This window comes from Salmo trutta, chromosome 21 (genome assembly GCF_901001165.1).
Source record: "Salmo trutta chromosome 21, fSalTru1.1, whole genome shotgun sequence".
NCBI lineage: Eukaryota > Metazoa > Chordata > Actinopteri > Salmoniformes > Salmonidae > Salmo > Salmo trutta.
The window spans coordinates 51,061,137-51,084,826 of NC_042977.1; the positions used below are offsets into that span (position 1 = coordinate 51,061,137).

At 44.8% G+C, this 23,690-nt stretch overlaps 1 protein-coding gene across 6 annotated transcripts in view; it reads left to right on the forward strand.

Annotated features, from left to right (window-relative positions):
- LOC115157661 (casein kinase I) overlaps window positions 1-23,690 on the forward strand; it is an 86,635-nt gene that overhangs the window by 45,596 nt on the left and 17,349 nt on the right. For all 6 annotated transcript variants that reach the window (XM_029706096.1, XM_029706095.1, XM_029706098.1 and 3 more), the window contains exons 3-5: window positions 11,264-11,333; window positions 18,578-18,726; window positions 23,607-23,690. The exon at window positions 23,607-23,690 is cut by the window's right edge and continues 151 nt beyond it. In XM_029706096.1, the coding sequence (XP_029561956.1) occupies window positions 11,264-11,333; window positions 18,578-18,726; window positions 23,607-23,690 (303 nt within the window). The remainder of the gene's footprint in view (window positions 1-11,263; window positions 11,334-18,577; window positions 18,727-23,606) is intronic.

Genomic DNA, 23,690 nt, shown 5'->3' on the forward strand with positions numbered 1-23,690 from the left:
AACGTCTGTCATAGAATGAGGTGCTACCAGGCCTGAAACGTCTGTCATAGAATGAGGTGCTACCAGGCCAGAAACATCTGTCATAGAATGAGGTGCTACCGGGCCAGCAACATCTGTCATAGAATGAGGTGCTACCGGGCCTGAAACGTCTGTCATAGAATGAGGTGCTACCGGGCCAGAAACATCTGTCATAGAATGAGGTGCTACCGGGCCAGAAACATCTGTCATAGAATGAGGTGCTACCGGGCCTGAAACATCTGTCATAGAATGAGGTGCTACCGGGCCTGAAACGTCTGTCATAGAATGAGGTGCTACCGGGCCAGAAACATCTGTCATAGAATGAGGTGCTACCGGGCCTGAAACGTCTGTCATAGAATGAGGTGCTACCGGGCCTGAAACGTCTGTCATAGAATGAGGTGCTACCGGGCCTGAAACGTCTGTCATAGAATGAGGTGCTACCGGGCCTAAAACGTCTGTCATAGAATGAGGTGCTACCGGGCCTAAAACATCTGTCATAGAATGAGGTGCTACCAGGCCAGAAACATCTGTCATAGAATGAGGTGCTACCGGGCCTGAAACGTCTGTCATAGAATGAGGTGCTACCGGGCCTGAAACGTCTGTCATAGAATGAGGTGCTACCGGGCCTGAAACGTCTGTCATAGAATGAGGTGCTACCGGGCCTGAAACGTCTGTCATAGAATGAGGTGCTACCGGGCCTGAAACGTCTGTCATAGAATGAGGTGCTACCGGGCCTGAAACATCTGTCATAGAATGAGGTGCTACCGGGCCAGAAACGTCTGTCATAGAATGAGGTGCTACCGGGCCTGAAACGTCTGTCATAGAATGAGGTGCTACCGGGCCTGAAACGTCTGTCATAGAATGAGGTGCTACCGGGCCTGAAACATCTGTCATAGAATGAGGTGCTACCGGGCCAGAAACATCTGTCATAGAATGAGGTGCTACCGGGCCTGAAACGTCTGTCATAGAATGAGGTGCTACCGGGCCTGAAACATCTGTCATAGAATGAGGTGCTACCGGGCCTGAAACGTCTGTCATAGAATGAGGTGCTACCGGGCCTGAAACATCTGTCATAGAATGAGGTGCTACCGGGCCTGAAACGTCTGTCATAGAATGAGGTGCTACCGGGCCTGAAATCGTCTGTCATAGAATGAGGTGCTACCGGGCCTGAAACATCTGTCATAGAATGAGGTGCTACCGGGCCAGAAACATCTGTCATAGAATGAGGTGCTACCGGGCCAGAAACATCTGTCATAGAATGACAGCAACCACACTGAAAAGCTCTAACCATACCTTTTTAGTGGTAGTGATTTGATCCTGTATGTGTTGGATCATTTGAGTGTGCAGGGAGGACCTGCTTTATTCCATGAAGGACGTAGAGACCGAGCTGAGCCCTACCAGACCGATGACACTTCATAACCCCTATACATGACCTTTTACTGTTTCACTGTCTGTGACCCCGAGGAAGGCACAGTGATGCCGAAACGTTCGTAAATACCCATTCAATTACTGGGAGGTTATACATGGAGTGTGAGACTTTCTTTATTTTGATAGTTTATAGTTTATTCGCCGTTAGTCAGCACCTCCACACAAACACATTTTTCTGGGTGTGAACCGCCTCATGTTTTTTAACCACTGTTCATATTACCGTAATATCCGGACTATTGAGCGCACCTGAATATAAGCCACTGAATTAAAAAATGTTTTTTATTTTGAACATAAATAAGCCGCACATGTCTATAAGCCGCAGGTGCCTACCGGTACATTGAAACAAATTAACTTTACACAGGCTTTAACGAAACACGGCTTGTATCAAAAATAAATAGGCTTTAACGAAACACGGCTTGTAACAAAAATAATTAGGCTTTAACGAAACACGGCTTGTAACAAAAATAAATAGGCTTTAACGAAACACAGCTTGTAACCAATTTTTTTTTAATTTGCAGTAAGCTTTGGTTGTCTTTTTGCACTGAGTCAATTCTTAACGCTGCTGTTTCCAACGTCTTATCATCGACTCATTAAGACCAAGCTCCCGTGCAGCAGCTCTATTTCCTTTTCCAACAGCCAGATCAATCGCCTTCAACTTGAAAGCTGCATCATATGCATTTCTCCGTGTCTTTGCCATGATGAGGGTGACAAAATGACTACCGTAATCAGAATGATGGGAAGTTTGAGAGCGCTCGATTTAATCTAAACAGTAAACCAAAAAGTTGTTTGACCTTAACCCGTTCGGCAATTTCATTGGTCTAATGAAAGCTTCATGCCGCCAAAAAACTGAGCACGTCACAGAATGTGTTTTTTTGGAGAGAAAAAAATTGAAAGCGGGAAAAATCCATATATTAGCCGCGTCATTGTTTAAGCCGCGAGGTTTACAGACACCGGTTATATTCAACAGGTGTTGAGCGTTTGTAAATTCATCAGTAATTCTGCGCTTTCAGACGAGAACGCTCTGAAATCGGAGTAGATAGTCAGAGTGAATTTCCGATCGCACCCTTAATTAAATAGTGATCCATTCGGACTACTGACTTTGTCATCACACAGGACCACGTGCTGAGAATTATGGGCCGGCAGGCTACGAGGAGGCTAGATCTTTGTACGTGCACCTAAAGGGGGGTGCTATCCAGATGAGTGTAGAGTCAGCGTGCCTGTCAAGTGACGATAGCTGCCTAAAGGTTAAACGTACGTATTGTTAGGATCGTAAAAAATAAAAAATCCTAAGAAAAGCTATGCATGAAACGTAAACGTTCAAATAGATCTTTAAAAACGTACAAACTCTTATGTTACGACTATGAATGAACATTTACACGTTCAGTTCTTACTTTACGTCTCCCTTTACTCGGTTACAGATCTTTTATTTTTTTTATGCGTACGAACTTTTGTCAGTAATGTGGCATCTGGACATAAACCCGAACGTAGCTAGTTGAAATTAGCTAGTCAATCAAGCAACTCCAGCCCAGACGTTAGAGTTGCTTTGCAACTTCCGGTTTCAATAAAAGTCTAGAGCTTGTTTTAGACCTGCATTCAATAACGACGTTATACCAGTAGATGGTGTACTAAAGGCTTGGGCCTTCAGCAAATGACTCGTGTGAGAATGATGAAGACACAGCCTTGTCTAGAATAACTGCTGCGAAATATAAATAAATATGATTTAAGCCTATTCCGCTATCTAAATACACCATGCCGTTGTGTGTCATTTAATTGCATAGTTTATTTTTATAGCCGCGTGGCGCTAATGTGGTGATCATGTCACCACATGAATCACATTTTTTCCAGTATTTGGGAGCACGGACTGTAAGCCTTATATTAGTCATTATGACTGTTGTATTTGTGAATTCTACATTTAAATATTTTTTTTTTACATTTTAGTCATTTAGCAGATGCTCTTATTCAGAGCGACTTACAGTAGTGAATGCATACATTTCATACATTTTTTTTCTCTGTACTGGTCCCCCGTGGGAATCGAACCCACAACCCTGGTATTGCAAACACCATGCTCTACCAACTGAGCCACACGGGACCAATTCTACTCTGTATGTAGGCTTGTTATAGCCATTTGCGTTGCTCAACCCCGTCACACAGACGATACAGTTGAAGTCGGAAGTTTACATACACCTTAGCCAAATACATTTAAACTCAGTTTTTCACAATTCCTGACATTTAATCCTAGTAATAATTCCCTGTCTTTAGGTCAGTTAGGATCACCACTTTATTTTAAGAATGTGAAATGTCAGAATAATAGTAGAGAGAATGATTTATTTCAGCTTTTATTTCTTTCATCACATTCCCAGTGGGTCAGAAGTTTACATACACTCAATTAGTATTTGTTAGCATTGGCTTTAAATTGTTTAACTTGGGTCAAACGTTTCGGGTAGCCTTCCACAAGCTTCCCACAATAAGTTGGATGAATTTTGGCCCGTTCCTCCTGACAGAGCTGGTGTAACTGAGTCAGGTTTGTAGGCCTCCTTGCTCGTACACGCTTTTTCAGTTCTGCCCACACATTTTCTATAGGATTGAGGTCAGGGCTTTGTGATGGCCACTCCAATACCTTGACTTTGTTGTCCTTAAGCCATTTTGCCACAACTATGGAAGTATGCTTGGGGTCATTGTCCATTTGGAAGACCCATTTGTGACCAAGCTTTAACTTCCTGACTGATGTCTTTAGATGTTGCTTCAATATATCCACATAATTTTCCTGCCTCATGATGCCATCTATTTTGTGAGTGCACCAGTCCCTCCTGCAGCAAAGCACCCCCACAACATGATGCTGCCACCCCCGTGCTTCACGGTTGGGATGGTGCTCTTCGGCTTGCAAGCCTCCCCCTTCATCCTCCAAACATAATGATGGTCATTATGGCCAAACAGTTCTATTTTTGTTTCATCAGACCAGAGGACATTTCTCCAAAAAGTACGATCTTTGTCCCCATGTGCAGTTGCAAACCGTAGTCTGGCTTTTTTATGGCAGTTTTGGAGCAGTGGCTTCTTCCTTGCTGAGCGGCCTTTCAGGTTATGTCGATATAGGACTTGTTTACTGTGGATATAGATACTTTTGTACCCGTTTCCTCCAGCATCTTCACAAGGTCCTTTGCTGTTGTTCTGGGATTGATTTGCACTTTTACTGGTTATGATTCATGATTCCTGGTAGATACTACTGGTTATGATTCATGATTCCTGGTAGATACTACTGGTTATGATTCATGATTCCTGGTAGATACTACTGGTTATGATTCATGATTCCAGGTAGATACTACTGGTTATGATTCATGATTCCAGGTAGATACTACTGGTTATGATTCATGATTCCTGGTAGATACTACTGGTTATGATTCATGATTCCTGGTGGATACTACTGGTTATGAATCATTATTCCTGGTAGATACTACTGGTTATGATTCATGATTCCTGGTAGATACTACTGGTTATGAATCATGATTCCTGGTAGATACTACTGGTTATGATTCATGATTCCTGGTAGATACTACTGGTTATGATTCATGATTCCTGGTAGATACTACTGGTTATGATTGCAGACAGAGCCCAGAGAATGGGATGGTGCAATATTGTATTAGTCATATTTTGATAAGGTGCATGCATGGGGATGTCCACGTCACCCAGAGATATGTCCATCCTGTAGAGATATTCCTAGCGGAATGAAACTTCGCTGTTGTAGGCATAATACAGCTAGTGATTTTTAGCTTAAGCTGGCAAACAAATCTATGACATTAGTTACCTAAATGTGAATTCAGCTGAGGAGTAATAGACAATGGAGGCTTTTAATTTGAAAACGTGCAGGATTCCTGTTTCCTTGACTTCTGTTTTTTTGTCGTTGTATATACTGTGTTATGCTTGTTCGCGTAGCTGCCGGATAGGGCTTTTGTTCATGTTTTTCCCGTAATTCCCATACTGCAGAATGAGCCCCCTGTAGGAGTATTCAGGAAGGGGTATTCAAAAGGCCAGACTACTGCTGGTTTTCTGTTCTACCTGATCATTAAATTGCACACACCTGGTGTCCCAGGTCTAAATCAGTCCCTGATTTAGAGGGGAAGCATGAAAAAATGCAGTAGAACTGGCTTGGACGTTCAGGTTTGAAATAAAAGGTCTTTAGCGTCTGTAAAGGTTGCACTCACCTTCCATATAAACAAATTCTGCGCTGGGCCGCTAACTGACCTAGACTACACAGATTATAGCATCAGTAATCCACGTTGATGTCGTTCCACCCTGAGATGGACGTCAAAACACCTTTCTCTGTAGTGAGCAGACCTGCACAGTTTGTGTGTATCCATAATGTTGAGCTTGGTGGAACAAGCTCCCTCACGACGCCAGGACAGCGGAGTCAATCACCACCTTCCGGAGACACCTGAAACCCCACCTCTTCAAGGAATACCTGGGATAGGATAAAGTAATCCTTCTAACCCCCCCCCCCCCCTAAAATATTTAGATGCACTATTGTAAAGTGGTTGTTCCACTGGATATCATAAGGTGAATGCACCAATTTGTAAGTCGCTCTGGATAAGAGCGTCTGCTAAATGACTTAAATGTAAAATGTAAATGTCTGTACAGTGAAACAGGACTCCTTCTCCAACTGAGCCTCGTATTACAGAAGTGAATCAGTCTCTGAACTTGATGGAACGTGAATATAGAATAGAATAGCTAGTACTTTATTGTTTGTCTTGAGAAGGAAATTAGTCTTACGGTTCCTCCAGGAACCTCAGATTCAGTCTGGAGTCCTATTGGTTGATCTGTTGTACTAGACAGGACCTGGCAGAGACAGGAGGGTGGTTGATCTGTGGTACTAGACAGGACCTGGCAGAGACAGGAGGGTGGTTGATCTGTGGTACTAGACAGGACCTGGCAGAGACAGGAGGGTGGTTGATCTGTTGTACTAGACAGGACCTGGCAGAGACAGGAGGGTGGTTGATCTGTGGTACTAGACAGGACCTGGGAGAGACAGGAGGGTGGTTGATCTGTGGTACTAGACAGGACCTGGCAGAGACAGGAGGGTGGTTGATCTGTGGTACTAGACAGGACCTGGCAGAGACAGGAGGGTGGTTGATCTGTGGTACTAGACAGGACCTGGCAGAGACAGGAGGGTGGTTGATCTGTGGTACTAGACAGGACCTGGGAGAGACAGGAGGGTGGTTGATCTGTGGTACTAGACAGGACCTGGCAGAGCCAGAAGGGTGGCATGGCATTATCTAGCCTAGGAGCATGTTCCTCTGTAGAAGGGCAGGGTAGCAGTTAGAGCCTAAAGTCTAGGAGCATGTTCCTCTGTAGAAGGGCAGGGTAGCAGTTAGAGCCTAAAGTCTAGGAGCATGTTCCTCTGTAGAAGGGCAGGGTAGCAGTTAGAGCCTAAAGTCTAGGAGCATGTTCCTCTGTAGAAGGGCAGGGTAGCAGTTAGAGCCTAAAGTCTAGGAGCATGTTCCTCTGTAGAAGGGCAGGGTAGCAGTTAGAGCCTAAAGTCTAGCCTAGGAGCATGTTCCTCTGTAGAAGGGCAGGGTAGCAGTTAGAGCCTAAAGTCTAGCCTAGGAGCATGTTCCTCTGTAGAAGGGCAGGGTAGCAGTTAGAGCCTAAAGTCTAGCCTAGGAGCATGTTCCTCTGTAGAAGGGCAGGGTAGCAGTTAGAGCCTAAAGTCTAGCCTAGGAGCATGTTCCTCTGTAGAAGGGCAGGGTAGCAGTTAGAGCCTAAAGTCTAGGAGCATGTTCCTCTGTAGAAGGGCAGGGTAGAAGTTAGAGCCTAAAGTCTAGGAGCATGTTCCTCTGTAGAAGGGCAGGGTAGAAGTTAGAGCCTAAAGTCTAGGAGCATGTTCCTCTGTAGAAGGGCAGGGTAGCAGTTAGAGCCTAAAGTCTAGGAGCATGTTCCTCTGTAGAAGGGCAGGGTAGCAGTTAGAGCCTAAAGTCTAGGAGCATGTTCCTCTGTAGAAGGGCAGGGTAGCAGTTAGAGCCTAAAGTCTAGGAGCATGTTCCTCTGTAGAAGGGCAGGGTAGCAGTTAGAGCCTAAAGTCTAGGAGCATGTTCCTCTGTAGAAGGGCAGGGTAGCAGTTAGAGCCTAAAGTCTAGGAGCATGTTCCTCTGTAGAAGGGCAGGGTAGCAGTTAGAGCCTAAAGTCTAGGAGCATGTTCCTCTGTAGAAGGGCAGGGTAGCAGTTAGAGCCTAAAGTCTAGGAGCATGTTCCTCTGTAGAAGGGCAGGGTAGCAGTTAGAGCCTAAAGTCTAGGAGCATGTTCCTCTGTAGAAGGGCAGGGTAGAAGTTAGAGCCTAAAGTCTAGGAGCATGTTCCTCTGTAGAAGGGCAGGGTAGCAGTTAGAGCCTAAAGTCTAGCCTAGGAGCATGTTCCTCTGTAGAAGGGCAGGGTAGCAGTTAGAGCCTAAAGTCTAGCCTAGGAGCATGTTCCTCTGTAGAAGGGCAGGGTAGCAGTTAGAGCCTAAAGTCTAGGAGCATGTTCCTCTGTAGAAGGGCAGGGTAGCAGTTAGAGCCTAAAGTCTAGGAGCATGTTCCTCTGTAGAAGGGCAGGGTAGAAGTTAGAGCCTAAAGTCTAGGAGCATGTTCCTCTGTAGAAGGGCAGGGTAGCAGTTAGAGCCTAAAGTCTAGGAGCATGTTCCTCTGTAGAAGGGCAGGGTAGAAGTTAGAGCCTAAAGTCTAGGAGCATGTTCCTCTGTAGAAGGGCAGGGTAGAAGTTAGAGCCTAAAGTCTAGGAGCATGTTCCTCTGTAGAAGGGCAGGGTAGAAGTTAGAGCCTAAAGTCTAGGAGCATGTTCCTCTGTAGAAGGGCAGGGTAGCAGTTAGAGCCTAAAGTCTTCCAAATGTTTCCCATCCCATTTTTTCAGCTTTTCGTGCACATTACATTTTTTTCTCGAGGCAAGCCGAAGTTCGGTAGCCGAAGTCTACGCTCCTTTGTTGATGACTGGTCAACAGTAGAGATACTTCAATAAATAATTTGTTGTCATTAAACGAGAGACGACTCGTTTTCATGCACAATTTTTAACTTGAGAAATACTGCACCAAACACCTTAGTTAGATGACTGATCAACTAAAACATCATCGGAAAAAACATCAAAATGAATGACAGATTTCTTGAGTTATTTTAGATTCATTCTGACTCTTTTGAGGAAGTGAATACTGGCTACGGCGTCTCAAGATGGACAAACAGTACTAAGGGAGTATGCGAGGCACAGATTGTTCACTTCACCTTGCTGAGTTCTGCTAGGAGCAAACCCAACCTAGTATGTTGACTCCTTAAGGGTGGGGTTACTACAGGAGTCCTGCAGCATGTACGTAGTCCTAAAGCTGTTGTAGTCCTGTACGTAGTCCTAAAGCTGTTGTCCTGTACGTAGTCCTAAAGATGTTGTAGTCATGTACGTAGTCCTAAAGCTGTTGTAGTCCTAAAGCTGTTGTAGTCCTAAAGCTGTTGTAGTCATGTACGTAGTCATTTACATTTACATTTAAGTCATTTAGCAGACGCTCTTATCCAGAGCGACTTACAAATTGGTGCATTCACCTATAATATCCAGTAGAACAAACACTTTACAATAGTGCATCTAAATCCTTTAAAGGGGGGGGGGGGTTAGAAGGATTACTTTATCCTATCCCAGGTATTCCTTAAAGAGGTGGGGTTTCAGGTGTCTCCGGAAGGTGGTGATTGACTCCGCTGTCCTGGCATCGTGAGGGAACTTGTTCCACCATTGGGGTGCCAGAGCGGCGAACAGTTTTGACTGGGCTGAGCGGGAACTGTGCTTCCTCAGAGGTAGGGAGGCGAGCAGGCCAGAGGTGGATGAACGCAGTGCCCTTGTTTGGGTGTAGGGCCTGATCAGAGCCTGAAGGTACGGAGGTGCCGTTCCCCTCACAGCTCCGTAGGCAAGCACCATGGTCTTGTAGCGGATGCGAGCTTCAACTGGAAGCCAGTGGAGAGAGCGGAGGAGCGGGGTGACGTGAGAGAACTTGGGAAGGTTGAACACCAGACGGGCTGCGGCGTTCTGGATGAGTTGTAGGGGTTTAATGGCACAGGCAGGGAGCCCAGCCAACAGCGAGTTGCAGTAATCCAGACGGGAGATGACAAGTGCCTGGATTAGGACCTGCGCCGCTTCCTGTGTGAGGCAGGGTCGTACTCTGCGAATGTTGTAGAGCATGAACCTACAGGATCGGGTCACCGCCTTGATGTTAGTGGAGAACGACAGGGTGTTGTCCAGGATCACGCCAAGGTTCTTAGCACTCTGGGAGGAGGACACAAGGGAGTTGTCAACCGTGATGGCGAGATCATGGAACGGGCAGTCCTTCCCCGGGAGGAAGAGCAGCTCCGTCTTGCCGAGGTTCAGCTTGAGGTGGTGATCCGTCATCCACACTGATATGTCTGCCAGACATGCAGAGATGCGCTTCGCCACCTGGTTGTCAGAAGGGGGAAAGGAGAAGATTAATTGTGTGTCGTCTGCATAGCAATGATAGGAGAGACCGTGTGAGGATATGACAGAGCCAAGTGACTTGGTGTATAGCGAGAATAGGAGAGGGCCTAGAACAGAGCCCTGGGGGACACCAGTGGTGAGAGCACGTGGTGCGGAGACAGATTCTCGCCACGCCACCTGGTAGGAGCGACCTGTCAGGTAGGACGCAATCCAAGCGTGGGCCGCGCCGGAGATGCCCAGCTCGGAGAGGGTGGAGAGGAGGATCTGATGGTTCACAGTATCAAAGGCAGCAGATAGGTCTAGAAGGATGAGAGCAGAGGAGAGAGAGTTAGCTTTAGCAGTGCGGAGAGCCTCCGTGACACAGAGAAGAGCAGTCTTTGACCTTTAACCCTCATGTACGTAGTCCTAAAGCTGTTGTAGTCCTGTACGTAGTCCTAAAGCTGTTGTAGTCCTGTACGTAGTCCTAAAGCTGTTGTAGTCCTGTACGTAGTCCTAAAGCTGTTGTAGTCCTGTACGTAGTCCTAAAGCTGTTGTACATTTACATTTTAGTCATTTAGCAGATGCTTTTATCCAGAGTGACTTACAGTAGTAGTCCTGTACGTAGTCCTAAAGCTGTTGTAGTCCTGTACGTAGTCCTAAAGCTGTTGTAAGCCTCCCTGTCCACTGGGTTAGCTGTTCAGAACATCCTGTGGGTTTAAATGCAATCTGTTTCTGTTTGGCTTGTTGGTTTGGTTTTACACAGACTTGCTCAGAAAGCCCTCTGTTCTGTGGTTTGCTTGCGCACTGTGTGGAGAGACTCGACCTCCTGGGGTCCTGAACCCCACACCCGTGCTTAGTGGGGGACACAAGTTCACCCACCAACTGAGTGATTGGGATTGATTGAGAGACACAGTCTCTTTCCTGTGATGAAGTTATGAGCTATCCTCATTGTTTGACCTCTAAATCTCGTGTTGTTTGACCTCTAACCCTCATCGTGTTGTTTGACCTCTAACCCTCATCGTGTTGTTTGACCTCTAACCCTCATCGTGTTGTTTGACCTTTAACCCTCGTGTTGTTTGACCTCTAACCCTCATCGTGTTGTTTGACCTTTAACCCTCGTGTTGTTTGACCTTTAACCCTCGTGTTGTTTGACCTTTAACCCTCATCGTGCTGTTTGACCTTTAACCCTCATCGTGCTGTTTGACCTCTAACCCTCATGTTGTTTGACCTCTAACCCTCATGTTGTTTGACCTTTAACCCTCATGTTGTTTGACCTCTAAACCTCATCATGCTGTATGACCTCTAACCCTCATGTTGTTTGATCTTTAACCCTCATGTTGTTTGACCTTTAACCCTCATGGTGTTTATCTCATTTCCAGGAGCCCATCAAGTCCCGGGCCCCACAGCTCCACCTGGAGTACAGGTTCTATAAACAGCTGGGGAGTTCAGGTGAGACAACAACACAGAATTATATTGATTCTCTGTAGTCATGAACACCAATGTAATGGGCGTTTATTATCAGGAGAACTGTTACATGTATCCTCAACTAACCTGTGACCCCGCACATTGACTCTGTACCGATACCCCCTGTATATAGCCTCCACATTGACTCTGTACCTGTACCCCCTGTATATAGCCTCCACATTGACTCTGTACCGGTACCCCCTGTATATAGCCTCCACATTGACTCTGTACCGGTACCCCCTGTATATAACCTCCACATTGACTCTGTACCGGTACCCCCTGTATATAGCCTCCACATTGACTCTGTACCAGTACCCCCTGTATATAGCCTCCACATTGACTCTGTACCGGTACCCCCCTGTATATAGCCTCCACATTGACTCTGTACCAGTACCCCCTGTATATAGCCTCCACATTGACTCTGTACCAGTACCCCCTGTATATAGCCTCCACATTGACTCTGTACCAGTACCCCCTGTATATAGCCTCCACATTGACTCTGTACCGGTACCCCCTGTATATAGCCTCCACATTGACTCTGTACCGGTACCCCCTGTATATAGCCTCCACATTGACTCTGTACCGGTACCCCCTGTATATAGCCTCCACATTGACTCTGTACCGGTACCCCCTGTATATAGCCTCGTTATTGTTATTTTGTGTTACTTTTTTAAACTTTCCGGTACAGAGTCAATGTGCGGGGGCATCAGTTAGTGGAGGTAGTTGAGGTAATATAATGTAGGAAGGGGTAAAGTGACTAGGTAATCAGGATAGATAATAAACAGAGTAGCAGCAGTGTCAAAATGGAGGATATGGTGGGTACAATGTAAATAGTCCAGGTAGCCATTTGATTAAGTGTTCAGGAGTCTTATGGTTTGGGGGTAGAAGCTGTTAAGAAGCCTTTTGGTCTTAGATCAGTGGTTCCAAACCTGTTATAGTCCCGTACCCCTTCAAACATTCAACCTCCAGCTGTACCCCATCTAGCACCAGGGTCAGCGTACCCCTTCAAACATTCAACCTCCAGCTGTACCCCATCTAGCAGCAGGGTCAGCGTACCCCTTCAAACATTCAACCTCCAGCTGTACCCCATCTAGCACCAGGGTCAGCGTACCCCTTCAAACATTCAACCTCCAGCTGTACCCCATCTAGCAGCAGGGTCAGCGTACCCCTTCAAACATTCAACCTCCAGCCGTACCCCATCTAGCAGCAGGGTCAGCTCACTCTCAAATGTTTTTTTTTTTTTGCCATCATTGTAAGCCTGCCACACACACACTATATGATACATTTATTATTAAACATAAGAATGAGTGTGAGTTTTTGTCACAACCCGTCTCGTGGGAAGTGAACAAAGAGCTCTTATAGGACCAGGGCACAAATAATAATATAATAATAATGTTGCTCTTTATTTAACCATCTTAAATATAAAACCTTATTTGTTCATTGAAAATGGTGAATAACTCACCACAGGTTAATGAGAAGGGTGTGCTTGAAAGGATGCACATAACTCTGCAATGTTGGGTTGTATTGGAGAGATTCTCAGTCTTAAATCATTTTCCACACACAGTCTGTGCCTGTGTTTAGTTTTCATGCTAGTGAGGGCCGAGAATCCACTCTCACATAGGTACGTGGTTGCAAAGGGCATCAGTGTCTTAACAGCGCGATTTGCCAAGGCAGGATCCTCTGAGTGCAGCCCAATCCAGAAATCTGGCAGTGGCTTCTGATTAAATTACATTTTCACAGAACCGCTTGTTGCAATTTTGATGAGGCTCTTTTGTTCAGATATCAGTAAGTGGACTAGAGGCAGGCATGAAAGGGACAACGAATCCAGTTGTTTGCGTCATCCGCTTCGGGAAAGTACCTGCGTAATTGCGCACCCAATTCACTCGGGTGCTTCGCTATATCACATTTAACATTGTCCGTAAGCTTGAGTTCATTTGCACACAAAAAAATCATACAATGATGGAAAGACCTGTGTGTTGTCCTTGTTAATGCAGACAGAGAAGAGCTCCAACTTCTTAATCATAGCCTCAGTTGTGTCCCGCACATTGAATATAGTTGCGGAGAGTCCCTGTAATCCTAGATTCAGAACATTCAGGCGAAGAAAAACATCACCCAGATAGGCCAGTTGTGTGAGAAACTCGTCATCATGCAAGCGGTCAGACAAGTGAAAATTATGGTCAGTAAAGAAAACTTTAAGCTCGTCTCTTAATTTAAAAAAACCGTCAATACTTTGCCCCTTGATAACCAGTGCACTTCTGTATGTTGTAAAAGCGTTACATGGTCGCTGCCCATATCACTGCATAGTGCAGAAAATACACAAGAGTTCAGGGGCCTTTTGCTTTAACAAAGTTAACCATTTTCACTGTTGTGTCCAAAACGTCTTTCAAGCTGTCAGTCATTCCCTTGGCAGCAAGAGCCTCTCGGTGGATGCAGCAGTGGACCCAAGTGGCGTCGGGAGCAACTGCTTGTACGCGCGTTACCACTCCACTATGTCTCCCTGTCATGGCTTTAGCGCCATCAGTACAGATACCAACACGTTGACCACCGAAGTCCATTTGATGTCACAAAGCTGTCCAGTACTTAAAAAATATCCTATCCTGTTGTCAGAAGAGGACGTCTTCCTTAATTGACGCCCCCATAAACGTAACGGAAATATTTTTTTCATTTTATTTTTTACTTAACCTATTTTTAACGTCTTTGGGCTAGGGTCCCACCATGGCAACATCCGGTGAAATTGCAGAGCGCGAAATTCAAAATACAAAAATCGTAATATTAAACATTCATGAAAATACAAGTTTCTTACATCGTTTAAAAGCTTAACTTCTTGTTAATCCAACCGCGTTGTCAGATTTCAAAAAGGCTTTGCGGCGAAAGCATACTATGCGATTATCTGAGGACAGCGCCCCACACCAAAATACTTTTCCAAACCAGCACAGGCGTCACAAAATCCCAAATAGTGATAAAATAAATCACTTACTTTTGAAGATTTTCCTCTGTTTGCAATCCCAATGGTCCCAGCTACACAACAAATGGTCGTTTTGTCCTTCTGTATATATCCCAAAAATGTCCTTGATTCAGTAATCCACTTGTTCAACATGCATACAAACGAATCCAAAAAGTTACCTGTAAAGTTTGTTCAAACAAGTCAAACAATGTTTCTAATTAATCCTCAGGTACTCTAATATCTAAATAAACAATAAAATATAAGATGGAGAATAGTATGTTCAATAGGGAAGATAAATAACGAAGAGCACACACCTCATTCACGCGCGCAACAAGAGTGCTTTTCTAATGAGAGACACCTTGGAAAAACTACAACTACTCGTTCATTTTTCAAAAAACAAGCCTGAAACCCTTTCTAAAGACTGTTGACATCTAGTGGAAGCCATAGGAACTGCAACCTGGGAGGAATTCTTTTGAATATCCCATAGGCTTGCATTGAAATGGCCTATTGCAGATGGATTCTCCTCGGGTTGTCGCCTGCCATATCAGTTCTGTTATACTCACAGACATTATTTTAACAGTTTCGGAAACTTGCATATCCTAGCATATCCATAACTATGCATATCCTGGCTTCTGGGCCTGAGTAACAGGCAGTTTACTTTGGGCACGTCAGTCATCCGGAATTCAGGATACTGCTTCCTAGCCTTACAAAGTTAATCAAATCAAAATCAAATGTATTTATATAGCCCTACTTACATCAGCTGATATCTCAAAGTGCTGTACAGAAACCCAGCCTAAAACCCCAAACAGCAAGCAATATAGGTGTAGAAGCACGATGGCTAGGAAAAACTCCCTAGAAAGGCCAAAACCTAGGAAGAAACCTAGAGAGGAACCAGGCTATGACTAGGCAAGTCATTTAAGAACAAATTCTTATTTACAATGATAGTCTACCGGGGAACAGTGGGTTAACTGCCTTGTTCAGGAGCAGACCGACAGATTTTTACCTTGTCAGCTCAGAGATTGGATCCAGCAACCTTTCGGTTTTTCGTCTAATGCTCTAACCTCCAGGAGCTGTGCCACGCCACATCTGTTGACTTATCCAGCTGTAACACATAGAATTCACTGGCTTGTATGCGAAGCAGTAATTGTTTCAGAACATCTCCTGCCGTGTCACTGATGCGTCGTGAAACAGTGTTGTTTGATGAAGGAATTGTCTGTATAGTTTTTTAGGCCTTTTCCCCCAGCATTGTCCCAGACATATCCACGGCAGCAGGAAGAATGAAGTCCTCCACAATAGTATGGGGCTTGCCTGTCCCAGCCACTCGGTAGCTCACCATATAAGGCGCTTCTAGCCCCTTCTTATTAATGTTATCTGTTGCTTTTATAAATGTCTTACTACTCGAAAGTCATTTTAATTCTCTCTCAAAACTCCTGTGGCTTATTTTCCAAATGGGCATCTTTTGTTTCTAAATGTCTGTGCGAGAGTGAAGGTTTCATTGAGTTGTGAGATAGTACTTTTTCACATATAACACCCTGTGGCTGAGGAAAGGCACTACTCCCAATATAAGTGAACCCCCAAATCAATGTAGTTCTCATCATATTTGCGCCTCTTCGATGGTCCAACGTCCCTGTCTGTTGTTTGGTGCTTTCCCGGGTAAGGGGCAGTAGCTCTTCGGCTACATCAGATTCACAACTGTCAGTGTCCGTGCTAGCTGGGCTAACAACGCATGTAGAATTACTGATGCTAGCATTGGATGTGCTGGTAGTAGCAGGTGTAGTACTGCTGGTAGTAGCAGGTGTAGTACTGCTGGTAGTAGCAGGTGTAGTACTGCTGGTGGTAGCAGGTGTAGTACTGCTGGTAGTAGCAGGTGTAGTACTGCTGGTAGTAGCAGGTGTAGTACTGCTGGTGGTAGCAGGTGTAGTACTGCTGGTGGTAGCAGGTGTAGTACTGCTGGTGGTAGCAGGTGTAGTACTGCTGGTGGTAGCAGGTGTAGTACTGCTGGTGGTAGCAGGTGTAGTACTGCTGGTAGTAGCAGGTGTAGTACTGCTGGTGGTAGCAGGTGTAGTACTGCTGGTGGTAGCAGGTGTAGTACTGCTGGTAGTAGCAGGTGTAGTACTGCTGGTAGTAGCAGGTGTAGTACTGCTGTAGTAGCAGGTGTAGTACTGCTGGTAGTAGCAGGTGTAGTACTGCTGGTAGTAGCAGGTGTAGTACTGCTTGGTTGTAGCAGGTGTAGTACTGGCTGGTTGTAGCAGGTGTAGTAACTGCTGGTTGTAGCAGGTGTAGTACTGCGGTGGTAGCAGGTGTAGTACTGCTGGTAGTAGCAGGTGTAGTACTGCTGGTGGTAGCAGGTGTAGTACTGCTGGTGGTAGCAGGTGTAGTACTGCTTGGTGGTAGCAGGTGTAAGTACTGCTGGTGGTAGCAGGTGTAGTAACTGCTGGTAGTAGCAGTGTTAGTACTGGCTGGTGGTAGCAGGTGTAGTACTGCTGGTGTAGCAGGTGTAGTACTGCTGGTGGTAGCAGGGTGTAGTACTGCTGGTGGTAGCAGGTGGTAGTACTGCTGGTGGTAGCAGGTGTAGTACTGCTGTGGTAGCAGTGTAGTACTGCTGGTGGTAGCAGGTGTAGTACTGCTGGTGGTAGCAGGTGTAGTACTGCTGGTGGTAGCAGGTGTAGTACTGCTGGTGGTAGCAGGTGTAGTACTGCTGGTGGTAGCAGGTGTAGTACTGCTGGTGGTAGCAGGTGTAGTACTGCTGGTGGTAGCAGGTGTAGTACTGCTGGTGGTAGCAGGTGTAGTACTGCTGGTAGTAGCAGGTGTAGTACTGCTGGTGGTAGCAGGTGTAGTACTGCTGGTAGTAGCAGGTGTAGTACTGGCTTGGGGGTTAGTAGCAGGTGTAGTACTGCTGGTGGTAGCAGGTGTAGTACTGCTGGTGGTAGCAGGTGTAGTACTGCTGGTGGTAGCAGGTGTAGTACTGCTGGTGGTAGCAGGTGTAGTACTGCTGGTGGTAGCAGGTGTAGTACTGCTGGTGGTAGCAGGTGTAGTACTGCTGGTAGGTAGCAGGTGTAGTACTGCTGGTGGTAGCAGGTGTAGTACTGCTGGTGGTAGCAGGTGTAGTACTGCTGGTGGTAGCAGGGTGTAGTACTGCTGGTAGTAGCAGGTGTAGTACTGCTGGTGGTAGCAGGTGTAGTACTGCTGGTGGTAGCAGGTGTAGTACTGCTGGTGGTAGCAGGTGTAGTACTGCTGGTAGTAGCAGGTGTAGTACTGCTGGTGGTAGCAGGTGTAGTACTGCTGGTGGTAGCAGGTGTAGTACTGCTGGTAGTAGCAGGTGTAGTACTGCTGGTGGTAGCAGGTGTAGTGCTGCTGGTGGTAGCAGGTGTAGTGCTGCTGGTATGTGTCTCTATGGACGTGGGCCTTACTTTGTTTAACCATTTATCCATTTTCAAGCAAACAGAATGAGCAGCAGCTACGTTTGAATGAGCAGCAGCTACGTTTGAATGAGCAGCAGCTACGTTTGAATGAGCAGCAGCTACGTTTGAATGAGCAGCAGCTACGTTTGAATGAGCAGCAGCTACGTTTGAATGAGCAGCAGCTACGTTCGGCTGCATACGAACCGTTAGTGGAATACCTGCAAGAGATTAACGGTTAATGTGATTGGATGTTAATTATTTGACTAGGCTACATGTACAGTTGAAGTCAGAAGTTTACATACACTTAGGTTGTAATTAAAGTCATTTAAGTCATTAAAACTCATTTTTCAACCACTCCACACATTTCTTGTTAACAAACTATAGTTTTGGCAAGTCGGTTAGGACATCTACTTTGTGCATGACACAACAATTGTTTACAGACAGATTATTTCACTTATAATTCACTGTATCACAATTCCAGTGGGTCAGAAGTTTACATACACTAAGTTGACTGTGTCTTTAAACAGCTTGGAAAATTCCAGAAAATTATGTCATGAAAAAACCTCACCAATATGTATCGTCCCGTTGGCACCAAGAGGACTGGTGTTGGCTTTAAAGAGCAATAGCTCTTTAAATAATATGTAATAATAATAATAATAATAATGTACTAATAATGTAATAATATAGTAATATGTGCAATAATGAATTGAGGCCAACACTCACTTGATTCTAAGTTACAATTGAAGCTTTGTTTTAATGTTTTAATTTTTTTTTTTTTTAAGTAATATGTCTTATTATAATCACACACTGTTATATGTTTTGCTTTTGCACCTTCAGTGTGTTTGTGAAACCATTCACTTTGTCACTAAACTGTGTCTCTGCAGAGGGTGTCCCCCAGGTGTTCTACTTCGGGCCCTGTGGGAAGTATAATGCCATGGTTCTGGAGCTGCTGGGACCCAGTCTGGAAGACCTGTTTGATCTGTGTGACAGAACCTTCACCCTCAAGACCGTCCTCATGATCGCTATTCAGCTGGTACACACACTCTTTATTTCATTTCATCTTTCTCTCTCTGTCTTTCTCTCTCTCTGTCTTTCTCTCTCTCTGTCTGTCTCTCTCTGTCTCTCTCTCTCTCTGACTGTCTCTCTCTCTGTCTGTCTCTCTCTCTGTCTGTCTCTCTCTCTGTCTGTCTCTCTCTCTGTCTGTCTCTCTCTCTGTCTGTCTCTCTCTCTGTCTTTCTCTCTCTCTGTCTTTCTCTCTCTCTGTCTTTCTCTGTCTCTGACTGTCTCTCTCTCTGACTGTCTCTCTTTCTGTCTGTCTCTCTCTCTGTCTGTCTCTCTCTCTGTCTGTCTCTCTCTCTGTCTGTCTCTCTCTCTGTCTGTCTCTCTCTCTGTCTGTCTCTCTCTCTCTGTCTCTCTCTCTCTGTCTCTCTCTCTCTCTGTCTCTCTCTCTCTCTGTCTCTCTCTCTCTCTGTCTCTCTCTCTCTCTGTCTCTCTCTCTCTCTCTTGTTCTGTCTCTCTCTCTCTCTGTCTCTCTCTCTCTCTCTTGTTCTGTCTCTGTATCAGTGTCTCTCCTTATCTCTCTCTCACTCTCATTGTTTTATATTTTTGACATTTTGTCAGGAAATGCAGCTCCGTCTCAGGTTCTGCTGTGGTGCAGTGGTTGCACAGCCTTTCCTCTACAGGGAGCCAGGTTTTCCTGTCTACCCTTCTCAATGGCAAGGCTGTGCTCACTGAGCCTGTACTTTGTCAAGGTTTTTCTAAGGTTTTGATCAGTAACCATGGTCAAATAGTTAGCCACGGTGTACTGTTGATTTAGGGCCAGATAGCACTGCATTTTGCTTTGTGCTTGTGTTTCCCAATAAGCAATGTAGTTTAGTTTTGACTGTGTTGTAATTTGGTTTATTCTGATTGATTGGATGTTCTGGTCCTGAGGTTTCAGTGTGTTAGTAGAACAGGTTTGTGAACTCAGCCCCAGGACCAGCTGGATGAGGGTCCTGAGGCTTCAGTGTGTTAGTAGAACAGGTTTGTGAACTCAGCCCCAGGACCAGCTGGATGAGGGTCCTGAGGCTTCAGTGTGTTCGTAGAACAGGTTTGTGAACTCAGCCCCAGGACCAGCTGGATGAGGGTCCTGAGGCTTCAGTGTGTTAGTAGAACAGGTTTGTGAACTCAGCCCCAGGACCAGCTGGATGAGGGTTGTCCCATTTGGTGAAATCTTGTTTTGCAAGTGGACCCCACACCACACACCTTAACCTCTGAATTGTAGAGACACCACGGGATAAGGATTTTTCTAGAATAGTGGCCAATTCGATGATGTAAATATTGAAGAGTGCAGGGCTCAGATTGCAACCCTGGCGAAGGCCCCGCCCCTGGTTAAAGAATTCTGTTATTTTCTTGCCAATTTTAATGCTGAACATATTGCCAGTATACATTGTTTTAATTATGTCACACCACTTTCAATAACTTTGTAGAACAGTCCTGTATGCCAAATAAAATCAAATGGTTTTTGGAAGTCGATAAAGCAAGCGTATATTTTGGTATTATTTTGGTGGACATGTTTATCTATCAGGGTGTAAATTTGATCAGTCGTGCGATGTTTTGGGATAAATCCAATTTGGCTTTTACTCAAGACATTGTGCTTATTAAAAGGAAGTTTAAAACTCTTACATGTATAATACTACAGATAACCTTCCCCAGGTTACTGTTCACACAAATGCCTCTGTAATTGTTAGGGTCAAATTTGTCTCCGTTCTTAAAGATTGGGGTTATGAGTCCTTGATTCCAGATGTCAGGGAAATAACCTACACTCAGGATCAAATTAAACAGTTTTAATATAGCCAATTTGAAATTTTGCACTAGTGATTTTGAGCATCTCATTTAGGATGAGGTCCACATGCTTTTTTAAATTTGAGAGACTGAAGTTTCTTATAGAGCTCCTGGTCAGTAATTGGTGAGTCCAATGGATTTTGATTGTCCTTTATAGCTTTTTCTAATCCATTCAACTTCTCATGAATTTGGCGTTGTTCTGCGTTTGTGTCAATTTGAACGGTGCGTTTTAAAATGGGTTATAAAATGGGTTGTCCATATGTCACCATTTTGTATCGCTAATTCCTCCAATTTTGACAGAAGTTGTTTGTGTTTATGGACTCCTCATATAGTGTCAGCTGCTTGCTGTTGTACTGTGCTTTTTTGGTTCTGAGTGAACGTTTATAGAGTTTTAAAGTCTCACAGTAATGAAGGTGTAATTCAACATTATTTGGGTCTCTGTGCTTTTGGTTGGATAGTGTTCTAAGTTTTTTCCTTATAATTTTACAATCGGCATCAAACCAGTTGTCGTTTCTGGTCTTTTAAAAAAAAAAAATTAATCAATTTCAGTCGTGCTTCTTTTGCTGTTTGCCTGAATATATTGTTAATTGTACTGATAGATTGATGTCGTTTCTGTGATTGGTTGTGGTATCCAGGAAGTTATCTAGTGTTTGGATATTTTGGTTCCAGGTTGCTTTCTGGTATTCTTCTGTGCTGTTTTGGGCCCATCTGTATGAATTTCTGATGTTGTACAGCTTACTGGGCTGTGAATGTGTGGTTGTTTCCAGGTCTGTTCTTTTGAGGAACAACGTAATTTGGCTGTGATCAGACAGAGGTGTTAGTGGCTTGACAGTGAATGAGCTGAGAGAGAAAGGGTCCATGTCTGTGATCATATAGTCTACTGTACTGTGGCCAAGAGGTGAGCAGTAGGTGAATCTCCCCAAAGAGTCCCCCCGTAACCTACCATTGACAAAGTACAGACCCAGGCTTCTACAGAGCTGTAAAAGATCCCTTCCGTTTTTGTTGATGGTGCTGTCACTGTTGTTTCTATGGGGGAGATTAAGACAGTTAGAGACAGTATGGCCTGTAATAAAGCTGTCCCCTCGTGTGCTCGTTAGATTAGGTAGTGTTCCTCTGCATCTGTGTCCCCACAGATGAGCACATTTCCCTGGACCTGGAAATGGCACGTCTCTTCCTCAAGGGTGGGGAAGATCTCCTCTGAGTAATATGGGGATTCTGAGGGGGGGATATATATTGTGCAAAGGAACACATCTTTTTCTGTCAGTACAAGTTCTTTTTTCAGTTTTAACCAAATGTGATATTTACCCATTTTGAGGGGATGAATTAGATTTTTTTTATTTTGGATTTGTGCCAAATGATCATTCCTCCAGAGTCTCTGCCTCTATTGAGAGAGCTGTGTTTCTGTGACGGCACAATGACCTCTCTGTAGCCTGTGGGACAGTGAGTGACAACGTCAGCCTTACACCATGTCTCCTGCAGAATGATGACGTCAACATCTTTAAGATTGTTGTTACACTCCAGTGCTAAACTCTTCAGACCAAAGGTTGATGAGTTTAGACCCTGAATGTTCCACATGCTAACTGATAGGTTGATGAGTTTAGACCCTGAATGTTCCACATGCTAACTGATAGGTTGATGAGTTTAGGCCCTGAATGTTCCACATGCTAACTGATAGGTTGATGAGTTTAGACCCTGAATGTTCCACATGCTAACTGATAGGTTGATGAGTTTAGGCCCTGAATGTTCCACATGCTAACTGATAGCTTGATGAGTTTAGACCCTGAATGTTCCACATGCTAACTGATAGGTTGATGAGTTTAGACCCTGAATGTTCCACATGCTAACTGATAGCTTGATGAGTTTAGACCCTGAATGTTCCACATGCTAACTGATAGCTTGATGAGTTTAGACCCTGAATGTTCCACATGCTAACTGATAGCTTGATGAGTTTAGACCCTGAATGTTCCACATGCTAACTGATAGCTTGATGAGTTTAGACCCTGAATGTTCCACATGCTAACTGATAGCTTGATGAGTTTAGACCCTGAATGTTCCACATGCTAACTGATAGGTTGATGAGTTTAGACCCTGAATGTTCCACATGCTAACTGATAGGTTGATGAGTTTAGACCCTGAATGTTCCACATGCTAACTGATAGTGATTTCATGTTGCAAAAAGAAAGAAAAGCAGTCAGAAATACAGTAAATACTAAGTTGTTAAGAGAGAAACAGAATAACAGCAAATATTTATTTTGTTATATACACTACCGTTCAAAAGTTTGGGGTCACTTAGAAATATCCTTGTTTTTGAAAGAAAAGCACATTTTTTGTCCATTAAAATAATATCAAATTGATCAGAAATACAGTGTAGACATTGTTAATGTTGTAAATGACTATTGTAGCTGGAAACGGCAGATTTTTATGGAATATCTACATAGGTGTACAGAGGCCCATTATCAGCAACCATCACTCCTGTGTTCCAATGTCACGTTGTGTTAGCTAATCCAAGTTGATCATTTTAAAAGCTAATTGATCATTAGAAAACCCTTTTGCAATTATGTTAGCACAGCTGAGAACTGTTGTGCTGATTTAAAGAAGCAATAAAACAGGCCTTCTTTAGACTAGTTGAGTATCTGGAGCATTATGTTGGGGAACCACTCAGAGGCCTTCTCTTGCTACTCTATTGATCAGGCTGCCTACTCTCTCCTGCGTACATTTTATGTATGGGTGGTCCCGGGAATCAAAACCACTATCCTGGCATTGCAAGCGCCATGGTCTACCAACTCAACTGAGCTAAAGTGGACCTCTTTCTCCCCCCCCCTCCTCCCTCCTTTCTCTCCTCCCTCCTTTCTCTCATCCCTCTCCTCCCTCCTCCCTCTCATCCCTCCTTTCTCTCATCCCTCTCCTCCCTCCTCCCTCTCATCCCTCCTTTCTCTCATCCCTCTCCTCCTTCCTCCCTCTCATCCCTCCTTTCTCTCATCCCTCTCCTCCCTCCTCCCTCTCATCCCTCCTTTCTCTCATCCCTCTCCTCCCTCCTCCCTCTCCTCTCTCCTTTCTCTCATCCCTCTCCTCCCTCCCTCCCTCCCCCAGATCACGCGGATGGAATTCGTCCACACCAGGAGTCTGATCTACCGGGACGTGAAGCCAGAGAACTTCCTGGTTGGCCGACCCGGC